Source organism: Myotis lucifugus, unplaced genomic scaffold (genome assembly GCF_000147115.1).
Source record: "Myotis lucifugus unplaced genomic scaffold, Myoluc2.0 scaffold_185, whole genome shotgun sequence".
Lineage (NCBI taxonomy): Eukaryota > Metazoa > Chordata > Mammalia > Chiroptera > Vespertilionidae > Myotis > Myotis lucifugus.
Genome location: NW_005871233.1, coordinates 473046 through 489413, shown reverse-complemented (window position 1 = coordinate 489413; position 16368 = coordinate 473046). Strand labels below are relative to the sequence as shown.

Here is a 16368-nt window from a genome sequence, read left to right as displayed (position 1 = left end):
TGAGGGGACAATTTGCATATTACCCTTTTATTATATAGGATAGGATGGATCAATGCATTTCACTAACAATTCATGTGTACCCAATCCGTTGCAACAAGCACATTCTCTTACTTAGGTTTTGTAATTGAATATTACACTTTAAGAACTTTGTATTTCACATTGAATGAGTATGCTAGAAACACTTTTTATTATAAAATAGCTCAGGAAGAACCTGTGATTGTTTAAGAAAGTTTTTTTAGGAGAGAGTCTATATCCATTAAAACTTTAATAAGTGATTTTTCTACCTAACTGATCACTTTATTCTTTGGACTCTTTATGTTACTGGAATATAACTATCTCTTGCCCCCTCAGTCCTCTTTCCAATGAAGGCTTTATGAAGTTACTGTGTGGTACATTCTTCAACAGGGCCCAAGTCTTGTGAAAAAATGCCTCTGACTTCAGAAGAAAAGCCTGGAGGCACTCTTCTTTTCCTCAGTGACAACCCTTTTATATAAACTTGTTGGTCAATTCCTTTTCATATATTTTTTTGTATTTAGACATTTCATTATCTGCATTCTTTAAAATGTTTTCATTCATTAAAAATATATTTATTGAGGGCCTGTTTTGTGCCAAGGACTGTAGTAGGCATTGTAGAAATAAAGAACTAGACAAGTTTCCTATTCTGTTGAAATTTACATTCTTGTGGGAGAAATAAAAAATAATTTGAAAACAAAAATACAGTGTGTCCCCCCAAAAATGCATACACACTTTAACGGCCTAAACAAGGATCGGGCCTAAACTGGTGGTCGGACATCCCTCTTACAATCTGGAACTGCTGGATCCTAACCATTCACCTGGCTGCCTGATCACCCTTAACTGCCTCTGCCTACCTGCCTGATTGCCCCTAACCCCTCTGCCTGCCTGATTGCCCCTAACCTCTGCCTGCCTGCCTGATCGCCCCCAACTGCCCTCTCCTGCCGGCCTGGTTGCCCCCAACTGCCCTCCCCTGCCAGCCTGTTTGCCCCCAACTACCCTCCCCTGCTGGCCTGATCTCGCCCCCAACTGCCCTCCCCTTCCAGCTTGGTTGCCCGCAACTGCCCTCCCCTGCTGGCCTGATCTTGCTCCCAACTGCCCTCTCCTGCAGGCCTGATCTCACCCCCAACTGCCCTCCCCTGCCGGCCTGATTTTGCCCCCAACTGCCCTTCCCTGCAAGCTTGATCTCGCCCCCAACTGCCCTCCCCTGCCATCCTGATCACCTCTAACGGTCTCTGCCTCAGCCCCCACCACCATGGCTTTGTCCAGAAGATGGCCGGTCAACCTGGTGTAATAAGCATATTACCCTTTTATGAGTATAGATAGATTATATAGGATAGGATTGCTTAAATGGGGAGGGGTAAGCCTTTTTCATCAGGAGATGATCTTGGCAGGCAAAAATACATAATCTTTATATCTGGACTGATGCACTATATGCACTATACTGCTAAACCGGTCATTAAAAAATTGAACCACTTTCTTACACCTTACACCAAACCGCTGTTGCCCTGAAAACTCCTCCTCAGCCCTCACCACCTTAGCTTCTGCCTTCTCAATTCACCCAGATTTGGTTCTGATTGGTTGGTTTCTATGCCAGTTAGCATCAAAAGCTCTGCCTCCTAGGCAGCCACTGACTCCTTGCACTTCACCCAGATTTGGTTCTGATTGGTCGGTTTACATGCCAGTCAGCATCTCCAGGCTTATTAATAGGCCCGATCAGAGAGGTGGGGCTGATCAGCAGCTCCAGCGGAGGCCAGAGAGAAAGAGAGGCATGATTGCTGGCTAAGTCTGGAGCGAAAGAGAGAGGCAAGTGCTGATCAACAGCTGTCACGGAGGCTACAGATCAGACCCTGCTTTTCTCTCCAGGCCTCTCTTCAGGCCTGATCCGCAACCCCCTCGGCAGTCAGTGCTGGGTTGGGCTCCTGCAGCGGCAGCAGTTAGTGCTGGGTTGCCATGGCAACCCAACACTGACTTCCTGTCTGACGAGCCTTTGGTCATTTTGGATGTTATGGACCCTGGGTTTTTATATATTAGGATACCCTAGATTGGCAAAAAATAAAGAACTCTGACAGTCTTCACAACTTTTGGAGATAGAAGTGCTGTATACTTCATTATTCACAATAGTAAAAAAGTGGAAACCCTCCAAATGTCCACCAGCAAATAAATGAGTGAATACAATTTAATATTATTTATTAATTAAAGGAATGAAGTTCTGATACATGCCACAGTGTGAAAAAAATGCTCAGTGAAAGAAACCAGACACAAAGCCTACATAATGTATAATTCCATTCATATGAAATGTCCACAACAGACAGACATATATAGAGAGAAAGTAGATTAGTGGTTGTCCAACACTGGGAAGTGGGGATGGACTGGGGAATAAGAGTGGGGACACTGAAAAGGACTGCTAATAGGCATGGATTTCTTTCCAAGGTGATACAAATGTTATAAAATTACATTGTGGTGATTGTTGCACAACTCTGTGAGTATACTAAAAACTATTGAATGTATAATTTAGATGAATGAAAGTGAATTATATATATTTTAACTGCTCTATACCTTACTGATAGTAGTATCAATTGGCATAATCACTTTGAAAAAAATATGAAAATGACTTTCAAACTTATATGTACTTTGGAAGTAGCTTTCGTCCTTTTAAAAATTCCAGAACTCAGGCCATACCCTAGTCCAGTGATGGCAAACCTATGACACGCGTGTCAGAGGTGACACGTGAACACATTTTTTTGGTTGATTTTTCTTTGTTAAATGGCATTTAAATATATAAAATAAATATCAAAAATATAAGTCTTTGTTTTACTATGGTTGCAAATATCAAAAAATTTCTATATGTGACACGGCACCAGAGTTAAGTTAGGGTTTTTCAAAATGCTGACACGCCAAGCTCAAAAGGTTTGCCATCACTGTCCTAGTCCATTTAAAACATAGTCTCTCTAGGCATGGGACATAGGTATTTTTGGAAGCTCTTTTTAAAAAAATATTTTATTTTTTTAATCCTCATTCGAGGATATTTTCCATTGATTTTTAGAGAGAGTGGAAAGGAGGGGGAGAGAGAGAGAGAGAGAGAGAGAGAGAGAGAGAGAGAGAGAGAAACATTGATGTGAGAGAGACACATTGATTGGTTGCCTCCCACATGCACCCCAACCTGGGGCCAGGAATAGGCCTGCAACAGAGGTATGTGCTCTTGACTGGAATTGAACCCAGGACCCTTCAGTCTGTGGGCTGATGCTCTATCCACTGAGCCATACCAGCTAGGGCTGAAGCTCTTTAGATTGTTCATATGTTTAGACATATTTGGTAACCAATGCAATGATATTATCTGAGAATTTTTTGTTCACTTTATTGTTATTGGCAATATGATTGGATTTATGTCTCCCTTTTTTTATGTTTTTTGATTACTCTTTTAATATTCCTGTTTTGCTTTGTAAATCTTTTTCATTAATCAGGATGAATACAGGTTAGTGCTTTTCCTTTAATTCAATGTTGCCCTTATTAAGTGTGGAAGACATACACTATGTATTTTCAGTGGTTATCTTTAATTTTTTATTACATGTACTTCATTCTCTTAATACAAATGCAATTTTGTAGTTTTTATTAATTGTAATGATATTTGAAAAAGTAGTTATGAAAATTAAATATTTTATTGTATTTAAATGTCGTAATTAATATTCAAATGTAGTTTTTCAATCCACATATAATATTTAGTGTGCATACTACTTTACAGAGTTTATCTTGTAATAAACTATATGTACCACTATCATCCCTAGGATTTCAAGGCCAACATATTGAGAAATAAAGATATGAAGGGCTGTATCTGTCTACCTTGAAATAAAGTAGTGGCCGTTGTGGCAGTGAGTTGAGATTCTATAAGAGATTGACATCTCACTGTCAGTTATATATCTCACTGTCATAAAATTCTTATTGAGGTGTACTAGCAATATAGGATTTTACTCTTTTTCTACATTTGTTACCAACACTAGATAATATCACTTAAAAAGCTTTGCCAATTTATAGATTAAAAAATTGAACAACATATGCCTATGATTTCTGGTGAATTTAAATATTTTGGGAATATTTCTGACTGTTGGTTTTTAAATCATTATCATTATTGTTTGTCACTTAACAAATTCATACTTAATGAAAGCTAATGTGTCCTTTCTCACAGGACAGTATAAAAGATCTTAGATGCTTTAACTTTGATCAGTCTTTCCCATCTAATTTGCTAGTATTGTATGGTATTTTTTCTGTTTTCTTTTTAACCCCCAAAATGGGCATTATTTTTATTTTATAATGACAACCTTTGCTTATAGATTTATCTATGTGATTTTTCTTTTATTTGCATACTATTTTTCTTCCATCATACCTTCCTACTGGGATCATATTATTTAACATGAAATATATTAGGCAATGGCTGTTGTTACTAAATGCTCTTGGTTTTTATTTTTGTTATTCCAAAATAATTTTGTTTCACACAAATTGTTGCTTGGTGATTTAACTCAGCACTCTGACAATATTATTCCACTGTCTTGTGGCTTCTATTGTTGCTCATGAGAAATCTGACATCTGTCTCATTGTTGTTCCTTTTGTAAGTAATCTAATTTCTCTCTGGCTGCTTTTAAGATTTATTTCTCTAAAATTTTAATATAATTGATTATATTGTTTTATTTCTAGAAGTTTAATACTTTTCTCCTGCCCTAGATCTTAGATCTTACTTTTGAAAAGATGTCTATGTAGTCTCTTTCTGATGGTTTTGATTTTATATTTTTATATATTTTAAGCATTTGTGTTACACTAGGGGCCCAGTGCACAAATTCATGCACCTTGAAAGGAACTGTGGGCTGCGAGGCTGTGTTAGGCACAGGGGCGGGTCTCAGCCCATCTCTGTGCCCCAGCCCGACCCCTCCTGCAGCAGCTCCTGGTCCTCTGTCTGCTGGCAGCTCCACTCCCGCCACCATTCCCATGCGCTGACAGTGTTGGGCCCACTCGCACCCGCTGATGGCGTGGAGTGACTGGGTCTGGTGCTAGCAGCGGGTGCGAGTGGGGCTGGTGCCATCAGCGGGTGCAAGTGGTGGCTGCTGCCCCTATTGCCCATCAGGAGCAGGGGGAGGTGGAGAAGCCCTCAGGGGCGATCAGGGCCTGCAGCTGCTGCTCACACCAGCTGATGGTGCTGAGTGATTAGGACCGGCACTGGGCACAAGCAGAAGGTGCAAATGGCAGCTCTGGTGCCAGCTGCAGGTGCAAGCGGGGCTGGTACTGGCAGTGAGTGCAAGTGGCGGCTCTGGCACTGGCAGCAGGTACAAGCACCAGGTGGGACTGCGGCACATGGGAGCAAAGAATTTTCAGTAACTACCAGAGGCTCACCCTGATGATAGCGACCGGTGCCCCACCTTGGTCTGGCGCCCCCACTCACCTCCTCCACCATCCCACCGCAGCAAACGCCCTCCACATTCTGCACATGCCCCCTGGTGGTCAGCGCATGTCATAGGGACCGGTTGTTCCACCGTTCAGTCTATTTGCATATTAGCCTTCTATTATATAGGATACTGGAGGCCCGGTGCATGAAATTTGTGAGGTGGCGGGGGTGTCCCTTAGCTTGACCTGTGCCCTCTCGAAGTCCGGGAACCCTTGGGGGATGTCTGACTGATGGCTTAGGCCCGCTCCCCCCAGGCCTAAGCCATCAATTGGACATCCTTAGCACTATCGCAGAGGTGGGAGAGGCTCCAGCCACTGCCGCTGCGCTCACCAGCCGTAAGCCCAGCTCAGGGCTTCTGGCTGAGCGGTGCTCCCCCTGTGGGAGCACACTGACCACCAGGGGGCAGTTCCTGTGTTGAGCATCTGCCCCCTGGTGGTCAGTATGCGTCATAGAGACCGGTTGTTTTGCCGTTTGGTCGATTTGCATATTCACCTTTTATTAAATAGGATCTTTTATTTCTAGAAGTTCCACTTTGCTCTTTTTTTTAAATTTTATATATTTTTTTATTTATTTCAGAGAGAAAGGGAGAGGGAAAGAGGCATAGAAGCATCAATGATGAGAGAGAATCATTGATTGACTGCCTCCTGAATGCCCCCCCACTGGGGATCAAGCCAGCAACCCAGACATATGCCTTTGAGTGGAATCGAACCTGGGACCCTTCAGTCCATGGGTCGACACTCTATCCACTGAGCCAAACCAGCTAGGGCACACTTTGCTCTTTTCTATATCTTCTATTTGTCTCCTTATTATGTTCATGCTTTCCTTTAAGTTCCTCAACATATTTATAATAGCTGTCTAAAATTCTTGTCTGCTTTCGATCATTATTGTTTTTTTAGTCTATTTATATTTCCTGATTTTGATTCTCACTTTCCTGCTTCTTCCCAGTAATTGCTAAGTGTCTAAATTTTTTGTTCTTTTTTTAAAGAGCAGCTTTACTTGGAAGACAGTTAAATTGCCTGCAGATCAGCTTTCAAGACTTGAATTTAAGCTCTGTTAGTATGGATTTATGGTGGCCTTTAATCTAGGCCACAAGCAGGCACCTGGCGCCTGTGACCCAGGCTTCCCTCGCAGCCCCAGCTTCATCCAGAAGGTCATCTGGTCTAATTAGCATATTACGCTTTTATTATAGATAAATTCAACAATGGCAATTTCTGGGGAACAGATCTGATTCTTCAGGTTCTTGCACACATGAGGGCTCCTTTGTACTGATGAATTAACTATAGCATTTTTTTTTCTTTTGAGAGTCTAGGCCAAGAATGAAATATAACTTGTAATTTTCTTTTGAGGACAGATGGATTTTTTTTCCCTCTTTGAAATAAAAGTCTTGGATAGTCCTGATTTTGAGAAGGGGTTCATTGCTAATCCATGACCATTTGTAGGCCCAAGAGTTTGTCTCCTGGATATTTTTCAGAATATTAACATACACATTTTAAGGCACTTTAAGTCAGGAAATACCCTGAGTTCTGTGACTTCATAGCATGCTTAACTCTAGCTTCTGGTTCTCATGTCATTGTGCCTCCTTTGGATGTTCTTTACTTTCTTTTAAAAAAATTTTTAAATTTATATTATTGTTGAAAGTATTACAGATGTCTCCCTTGTTCTCCCCATTTACCCTCTCCTCCCCACTCCTGCCACCTCCCCAGTTTCAGCACACTATTGTCTGTGTCTATGAGTTATGCATATTTGCATATAAGTTCTTTGGTTGATCTCTTCCCACCCCACACCCTGCTCTTCCCTCTGAGAATCATTAATCTGTTGCATGCTTCCATTTCTCTGGATCTATTGTGTGTGTCAGTTTATTTTGTTCATTAGATTCCACATATAAGTCAGATCATGTGTAATTTGTCTTTCTCTGAGTGGCTTATTTCACTTAGCATAATACTCTTCAGATCACTCCATGTTGTCTCAAAGGGTAAGATATCCTTCTTTTTACAGCTGCATAGTATTCCATTGTGTAAATGTGCCACAACTTTATCCATTCATCTAAAGATGGGCACTTGATTGTTTCCAGATCTTAGTTATTGTAAATAACACTGCTATGAACATAGGAGTACATATATTCTTCTAATGTTTCAGGATTCTGGGGATACATTCCTAGAAGGGGTATCACTGGGTCAAATGGCAGATCCATTTTTAATATTTTGAGAAAACTCCACACCGTTTTCTATAATGGTTGTACCAGTCTGCATTCCCACCAGCAGTGTACTAGGGTTCCTTTTTTTCCCACATACTTTCCAGCACTGTTTATTGAGTTATTGATGGTTACTATTCTGGTAGTGTGAGATGATACCTCATTGTAGTTTTAATTTGCATCTCTCTAATGATTAGTGACATTGAGCATTTTTTCATATGTCTCTTGGCAATTTTTATGTCCTCTTTGGAGAAGTGTCTATTTAGCTCCTCTACCTATTCTTTAATTGGATTGTTTGTCTTCTTTTTGTTGAGTTGTATGAAGTATTTTATATATTTTGGAAATTAAGCCCTTATCAGATGTATCATTGGCAAATATTTTCTCCCGTATAGTGGGTTGCCTTTTCATTTCAATGATAGTTTCCTTTGCTGTACAGAAGCTTTTTATTTTGATGTAGTCCTATTTGTTTATTTTTTCCTTTGTTTCTCTTACCCTAGGAGACATATTGGTGAAAATTCTGCTACCTGAGATGTCGGAGATTTTCCTGCCTCTGTTTTCCTCCAGGATTTTTATGATTTCACAGTTTACATTTAAGCCTTTAACCATTTTGAGTTTATTTTTGTGTATGGTGTAACTTGGTCATCTAGTTTCTTTTCTTTCTTTTTCCTTTTCTGTATGTACCTGTCTAATTTTCCCAACACCATTTATTGAAGAGACTGTCTTTACTCCATTGTATGCTTTTGCTTCCTTTGTCAAATATTAATTGAGCATAATGACTTGGGTCATTTCTGACTTCTCTGTTCTGTTCCATTGATCTATATGCCTGTTCATGTACTTGTACCAGGCTGTTTTGATTACTGTGGCTTTGTAGTGTAGCTTACTATCCTGTATTGTGATTTCCTCCAACTTTGTTCTTCTTTTTTAAAATCTTTATTGTTGAGGATATTACAGATGTCCCCCTTTTATTCCCCATTGACCCCCCCCACCCCATGCCTTCACCACCCTATTGCCTATGTCCATAGGTAATGCATAGCCTATATAATAAAAGGCTAATATGCAAATTGTCCCCTAGGGAGTTCGACCAACTGGGAGTTCAACTACTCGCTATGACGTGTACTGACCACCAGGGGCGGCATGGAACGAAGGAAGGCCCTGGCCAGCAGCTGGCAGCCGGGGGAAAGCAGACCCCGATTGACCCTGGTCACCAGCCAGGCCTAGGGACACATGCATGAATTTCATGCACTGGGCCTCTAGTATGTATATAAGATCTTTGTCTAATCTCTTTCTGCCCCGCCTCCCTGCTTCCCTCTGAGATTAGTCAGTCTGTCCCATGTTTCCATGCCTCTAATGCTATTTTATTCACCAGTTTATTTTGTTTTTAGATTTCTTGTTGATTTATTTTGCTTTATAGATTCAATTGTTGATAGATATGTATATATTGCCATTTTAATGTTCACATTTTTTTATCTTCTTCCTTTTCTTAAAGAATACCTTACAACATTTAATGTAATACTGGTTTGGTGGTGATTAACTCCTTTAGCTCTTTCTTGTCTGTGAAGCTCTTTATCTGACCTTGAATTCTAAATGACAGCTTTGCTGGGTAGAGTAATCTTGGTTGCAGGTCCTTGCTATTCATCACTTTGAATATTTCTTGCCAGTCCCTTCTGGCAAGAAATCATCTGACAACCTTATGGGAGCTTCCTTTTAGGTAACTGTTTTTCTCTTGCTGCTTGCTTTTAAGATTCTTTCTTTGTCTTTAACATATGGCATTTAATTATGATGTGTTTTGGTGTGGGCCTCTTGTTTGGGACCCTCTGTGCTTCTGGAGTTGTAAGTCTATTTCTTTTATGTAGGGGAAGTTTTAAAACCTATTTCTTCAAATAGGTTTTACTATCGTACTCTCTCTCATCTCCCTCTGGCAACCCCAAATGCAAATGTTCATATGCTTAAAGTTTTCCCAGAGGCTCCTTACATTTTCTTCATATTTTTGAATTCTTTCTCTTTTGGCTCTTCTGATGAGGTGTTTTTACCTTCCTCATATTCCAAATAATTGATTTGATTCTCAGAATCCTCTACTCTACTGTTGAATCCCTGTAAATTATTCACTATTTTAGTTAGTGTATGTTATTTTCTGACTCGTCCTTTTTCATGTCTTTGACTTTCTCACTAAGATCCTTGAAAGTCTCACTAAGTACTTTGAAGCTCATTTTTAGTCTCTTGAAGCTCTCATTAAGATTCTTGTGTAATCATATAACCATCATTTTTAATTCTCTATCCAGCAGTTTATGTGCTTCCATTTCTTTCATTTGTGACACATTTCTTTGTCCCCCCATTTCGGCTGCTTCCCTGTGTTTGTTTCTATGTATTAGGTAGAGCTGCCCTGCATCCTGGAATTGGTAGAGTGGCCTTGTGTATTAGGTGTCCTGTAGGGCCCAGTGGCTCAGCCCCCCCCCTCACCTGAGCTGGGCATTCTAGGTGCACCCCTGTGTGGGGCTGTGTGCACAGTCTTATTGTAGTTGAACTTTGATTGCTGTTGGTGTCATTGAGAGGAATTGACCTCCAGGCCAATTGGCTGTGAGGACCAGTTGCGACTACAGTGGAAGAGCAGCTGTGCAGTAGACACCCCTATGGAGCAGGACTTGCTTAAGTGGGGCTTTGAAGCTGAGTCTGCCCCTTTAGTGTGTTTCTTGTGGATGTGTATAGTTGTAATCTGGTATGGTCTGAAGCTGTCCACTGAGTACACTGGCTCTGGGGTCTCCTGGGAGGTGTAAAGTCAGCCACTTCTTGGGGCCCACCCAGCAGGAGCTACAGAGAAGTCTTCAGATGGCTGCTACTTGTATTGGCCTTGTGAAGTGGCCAGGTGAGACCCAGCTCTGAAGCATGGCAGGCTGGTGCTAGTGCCAAGTCTTAGGCCTTTTATTGATAGGCTTGGGGCATGATGACACCATCTGCTGCTGTTTGAGAGATTTTAGCAGTGTGAAGTCTGAGCCAAGTCAGGTCATTCATATGCAAAAGCTACTGCAGACATCTTGTGTAAGGCTGAAAATTAGATGGGGCAGGGTTTCTGGGAATCACTGGGGCAAAGTGAGCAGTGTGAGCCAGGCTGATGGAAACAGATATAGTTACCAGTCAGCTCTGCAACAGGGGGAGGTCCCAGCACAGAAAAAATGACCCCTGCAAGGACCCCCCAACCCCATCTGGGAGAAAGCTGACCCCAAGTTCCTGCCCTGATGTCAGACAATCCAGTTCTTCCCCATATGTCCTTGGGTCCCCCAAAGCCGCCTGGCTCTGGAACTCAGAGTGATCGAGTCTGAGTAATTTTATATGCTGGACCTTTAAGAGGAATACTTGGGACTCCAGCAGACCTCCCTGTCATTCAGCCACAATCCCCACTAGTTTTTACATCCCAAAGTTAGGTGGACTTCCAAGCTCTGGAACCCTGGCCTGGGGGTTTGGTGTGGGGCTGGGACTCTTTGCTCTTCATGCAGGGGCTCTAAAGCTGAGATAACCCTCCCGTTTATAAAAACAGCCCACGTGGATGTCAGAACAGCCTGTTCTGTGCCTCCACCCTTCCTACCAATCTCAGTGGGCTTTCTTCTTCACTTCTCTACTTGTAGGACTTCCATTCAGCCTGCTTCCAGGCAGTTCTCTTTTGTATTTCAGTTATAATTTTGATGAGGTTTTGGGAGGTGGCAAGTACCCGCGTTTACCTATGCCACCATCTTGGTTCTCCTCCAACTCTTTTCTTAAGATTGCTGCAGCTATTCATGGTCATTTTTGGTTCCATATACATTTTTGGAGTATTAGTTATAGATCTGTGAAATACGCTGTTGGTATTTTAATAGGGATTGTATTGAATCTATAGATTGCTTTGGGTAGTATGGACATTTTAATGATGATAATTCTACCAATCTATGAACACAGTATTCCTTGAGTTGTTTATATCTTCTTCGATCTCTTTTTTCAACATTCTCTAGTTTTCTGAATATAGGTCTTTTACCTCCGTGGTTATATTCCTAAGTATCTTAATTTTGGGGTTGAAATAGTTTTTTTCAGATTTTCTTTCCTAGAGTTCATTATTGGTGTGTAAAAATTCCATCGATTTCTGCATGATAATTTTCTATGCTGCTACACTGCAGGATTTATTTATTAAACGTAATTTTTTGGTGGAGTCCTTAGGGTTTTCTGTGTACAATATCATGTCATCTGCAAATAATGACAGTTCTGCATCCTCTTTTTCGATTTGGATGCCTCTTACTTTTTATTCTTACCTGATTGCTGTGGCTAGGACTTCCAGTACTATGTTGAGTAAAACTGATGAAAGCAGATATCCCTGTCTTATTCCTGTTCTTAGGGGAAATGATTTTAATTTTTTCCATTGATTATGATGTTGCCTGTTAGGTTGTCATATATGGCCTTTTTATGTTGAGGTATGAACCAAACCCTCTATTCTCATATTGCTGAGAGTTTTTATCAAAAATGGGTGTTGGATTTTGTGGAATTCTTTTTTATACATCTATTAATATGAGCATGTGATCTTTGTCTTTCAATTTGTTTGGTCCTGGGAGAGTGTCAGTGTAGCTTCCTCTTACTCTGCCACAATTTTTCTCTTATCAGTACCCTGTTCTTTTTTCCGATAGGTACTTATTTTTTGCCTTTTTTATTATTTTTGCCTGTGTTTCTCTCCTTTTCTCTATTTCTTCCTCTTCTTCCATCAGTCCCTTTAGCATTTCTTACAATGCTGGTTTGGTTGTAATAAACTGTTTTAGTTTAGTTTTTTTTTTTTTTTTTTTGTCTAAGGATCTCCTTATTTCACCTACAATTTTGAATGATTGCCTCCTTGGATAGAGTAGTCTTGGATTAAGTCTCTTGCTTTTTATTACCTTGTATACTTCTTGCCACTCTCTTCTGGCCTGAAGTTTTTCTATTGAGAAATCAGTTGACAATCTAATGGGAGCTCCCTTGAGGGTAACATTCTGTCCCTCTCTTGCTGCCTTTAAGATGCTTTCTTTTTCTTTAATGTTTGCCATTTTAATTATAATGTGTCTAGGTGTGGGTCTTTTTTGGGGGGATCACCTTAATTGTGACTCTCCGTGCTTCCTGGACCTGTGTGACTTTCCTCTTCATCTTGTTAGGGAAGTTTTCTGTCATTATTTCTTCAAACAGATTCTCTGTTCCTCGTTCAGATTCTTCTCCTTCTGGTACCCCCATGATGTGGATTTTGTTACATTTCATGTTGTCTCAAATTTCCCTTAAACTCTCCTCCTGCCTTTTAATTTTTGTTATAAGTACCTGAGGATACTCTTCTTTTGAATTTGGAGAGAGTGGAAGGAAGAGGGAGGCAGAGGGAGAGAAACATCGATGTGAGAGAGACACATCAACTGGTTGCCTCCTCACACCAGTGCTGAGGATTGAGCCTGCAACCAAGGTATGTCCCCTTAATTAGAATGAAACCTGGGACCCTCATTCCACAGGCTGATGCTCTATCCATTGAGCCAATCCAGCTAGGGCTAATTTTTGTTCTTATTGCTGCTCTGTTTGGGTGATTTTTTTCTACCTTGTTTTCTATTTTGTTGATCCTGTCCTCACCTTCTTCTAATCTATTGTGATTCCTTTCAGCGTATTCTTTATTTCAATCATGTCATTCTTCATTTCTGATTGGTTTTAATTCATGCTTTCTACAAATGTTTTCATGTTGATATAGTTTCCACTAAGTTCTTTATAGTTTTCATTATATTGCTTATAATTTTCACTAAGTTGAGCATCCTTATAACCATTACTCTGAACTTTACTAGTATATCTGATAAATTGCTTTTATCCATTTCATTTAGCTATTTTTCTGGAGATTCCTCCTGCTCTTTCATTTGGGGCCTGTTTCTTTGTTTCCACATTTTTCTATTTCTTTGTGTTTGTGTGTTGAAGAAGACTTCTGTGCCTCCTATTCTTGGTGCAGTGGGCTTCTTGTGGGCACCAGAGGTGTAATTTCCTTGATCTTCTGAGCTGTGCTCTAGGAGTGACTCTTTTGTGGGTTATGTGAGTTCTCCTGTTGAGTTTGGGTCTTGGTTGCTATTGTTCCATTTGTGTTTAGGCTCAGCCCTCAGTCTTGTTGACTGTGTGTCTCAGCCCCGACCACATCATGCCAGTTGTTATATAGGTGCTGACAGAACAGAACAAGACAAAACCAGACCAAACCTAAAAGAACACGAAGAAAAAAAGAAAACAAACAAAAATTTAAAAAACCACAAAAAAAACACACAAACACTAATAAGAACACTATCTTCAATAATAAGACTAAAAAACAACTTAAAAAACCCTCAGACATTAAAAAAGAGAGAATACGAAAAGGCATAATACTAGAATTAGAAGAGAGCGGGGAAACACCTGCAACAAAAATAAATAGAAAAGAGAATATGAAAGCAAAGAAGGAAGAGACCAGAAATAGGGCAATTATAAAGAAAAAAGTTGAAAATAATGAATAAAATAATAATAATTTTAAAAAGTAAAAATGCTAAATAAAATAGAATAGGAAAACAAAAGAATAAAAAGGTTAATTAAAAATAAGAATTAAGAAGATCCACTATGGTGGCCGAGAGGGCGAGAGTGTGAATGAGTGAGGGAGTGTGTGGACGTGTGGGGCATGTATGTGTGTGTGAATGAGGGACAGTGTATTCCACAGGACTTTTGGGGGCTGGCGGGCCAGGCTCTGCTAGCCAGGCAGCCTTTACTACCACTGCAATCTCTCCCAGGGCAGCTGACTTTGCTGCATTGACCATGCCAGCTTGAAGGGGAGAGCAGCTGTGACTGGGAGCCCAGCCTCACCTCCACTCAGGGAGCCCTCAGACACCACCCGGGACCCTACAGCCACACCACCAGGGACTTGCTGCCTTGGGTGCGAACCCACAAACACCGAGACTCCAGCCTCCCCGGCCACAGCTCCTAAAAAGTTTGTCCAGGGGAGACAAAATGGTGGCCAAATAGGTGGATGTGTCCTGCGCCTTCTCATGGAGCAGATAGAAGAAACAGCTGAATCGAATAACATCCACCTGGAATTGGTGAATTAAACACAGCTGGTGAGACAATCCATGGCCGTAAAGTATGCAGGATGCCTGGAGAACAGTACGATTGGGGAACTGGGCTGGAGAGAAACTTGCACAATCGGGACTAGAGGGTCAGAAGGAAACTGCACTGCACCAAGTCTGCATCCCTTGGGGACACGTGTCATACTCGACTTTGTAAGGTGGTCCACAGGGCAGCTGGCAGCTGAGGACTCTAGATCTTAATCCAGTGATGGCGAACCTATGACATGCATGTCAGAGGTGACACGTGAACTCATTTTTTTTGGTTGATTTTTCTTTGTTAAATGGCATTTAAATATGTAAAAAAAATATCAAAAATATAAATCTTTGGGAGAAACCAAGATGGCGGCATAGGTAAACACCGGAAATTGCTGCCTCTGACAACAACTTCAAAAATACAACGAAAAGACAAAACGGACATCATCCAGAACTACAGGAAGGCTGGCTGAGTGGAAATTCTACAACTAGAAGGAAAGAGAAAAGCACACTGAGACTCAGAGGAGCTGCGGAAGTAAAGTGCAGAGGTATGGAGGCTCGAGAGTGTGCGGAAAGAGGCTGGCACCTGAGGACACGGCTGTCTTTTTGAATCAGGAGGGAATCACAAGCTCCTGACTGCTCTGAACTCCAGTTCCGGGAAGTCTCTGGGGTCCCAGGACTCATACGGGGAGAAACTGGACTGTCTGGCAGAAGGCAAAACTCAGAACTTGAGGACGGCTTTCCCTCAGAGGTGCTTGCAGCAATTACCGGGACACTGAGACGTGGGGCCCCTTAGGGCAGGGCTGAGGATCAGCCATAGGTGCTTGCTCTGCCCTGTTGATTCTGAGACCCTGCCCCACCCAGGCTGCGGCAGAAGCTTTTGCATATGAATGCCCTGGCCCTTTGCAATCTGAAAATTACCTAACGAATTGCAGCTGGGCCAGACAGACCCAGAACTTCCAAGAGAAGGCCCAAGGCCCCACAGCAGCTTGTATTGCTTCACAGCTGGGCCTCATCTGGGCACCTCCAAACCCCCCAAAAAGGAAGGGGAATCTGCAGATCTCTTCGTAGCTCCTGCTGGGTAGCCTCAGGCAGAGGCTAAATTAGCACCTCCTTAGAGATCCAAGAGCCAGTGTACCCAGTGGTCAGAGTGGGACCATCCAGATTACAACAACTCAGATCCATAAGGGACACACTCAGGGGGCAGACTCAGTGAGCACCAAAGCCCCACTGAAGCAAGTCTTGCCCCAGAAGGGTGTCTTCAGCACAGAAGTTCTCCCACCATAACCACAGCTGATTCTCACAGCCAATTGGCCTGGAGGTCAATTCCTCCCAGTGATACCTACAACAATCAAGGCTTAACTACAACAACACTGTGCACAAAGCCCACAAGGGGGTGCACCAAGAGTGTCCACCTCAGGTAATTGGGGAGGCTGAGCCACTGGGCCCTATAGGACACCTAGCACACAAAGCCACTCTACCAACACAGGGAAGCATAAAAAATGCGGGACAAAGAAACAGGTCACAAATGACAGAAATGGAGGAAAGCAAATGACTGGATATAGAGTTCAAAACCACGGTTATAAGGTTTTTCAAGAATTTTCTGGAAACCGCCGATAAACTTAGTGAGACCCTGGAGGATATGAAAAAAGACCAACTAGAAATTAAGCATACACTGACTG

General features: G+C 41.7%; 1 protein-coding gene across 6 annotated transcripts in view; it reads left to right on the top strand.

Annotated features, from left to right (window-relative positions):
- Positions 1-16368, top strand: part of LOC102434942 (zinc finger protein 420) — a 70500-nt gene that overhangs the window by 38521 nt on the left and 15611 nt on the right. Inside the window, exon 1 of one of the 6 annotated variants that reach the window (XM_014462577.2) lies at positions 8738-8887. The exons of the other annotated variants lie outside the window; for them this stretch is intronic. Within the exon in view, the coding sequence (XP_014318063.1) occupies positions 8863-8887 (25 nt within the window). The 5' untranslated portion in view covers positions 8738-8862. Of the gene's footprint in view, positions 1-8737; positions 8888-16368 lie in introns of those variants that run through there. 6 annotated transcript variants of the gene reach the window in all.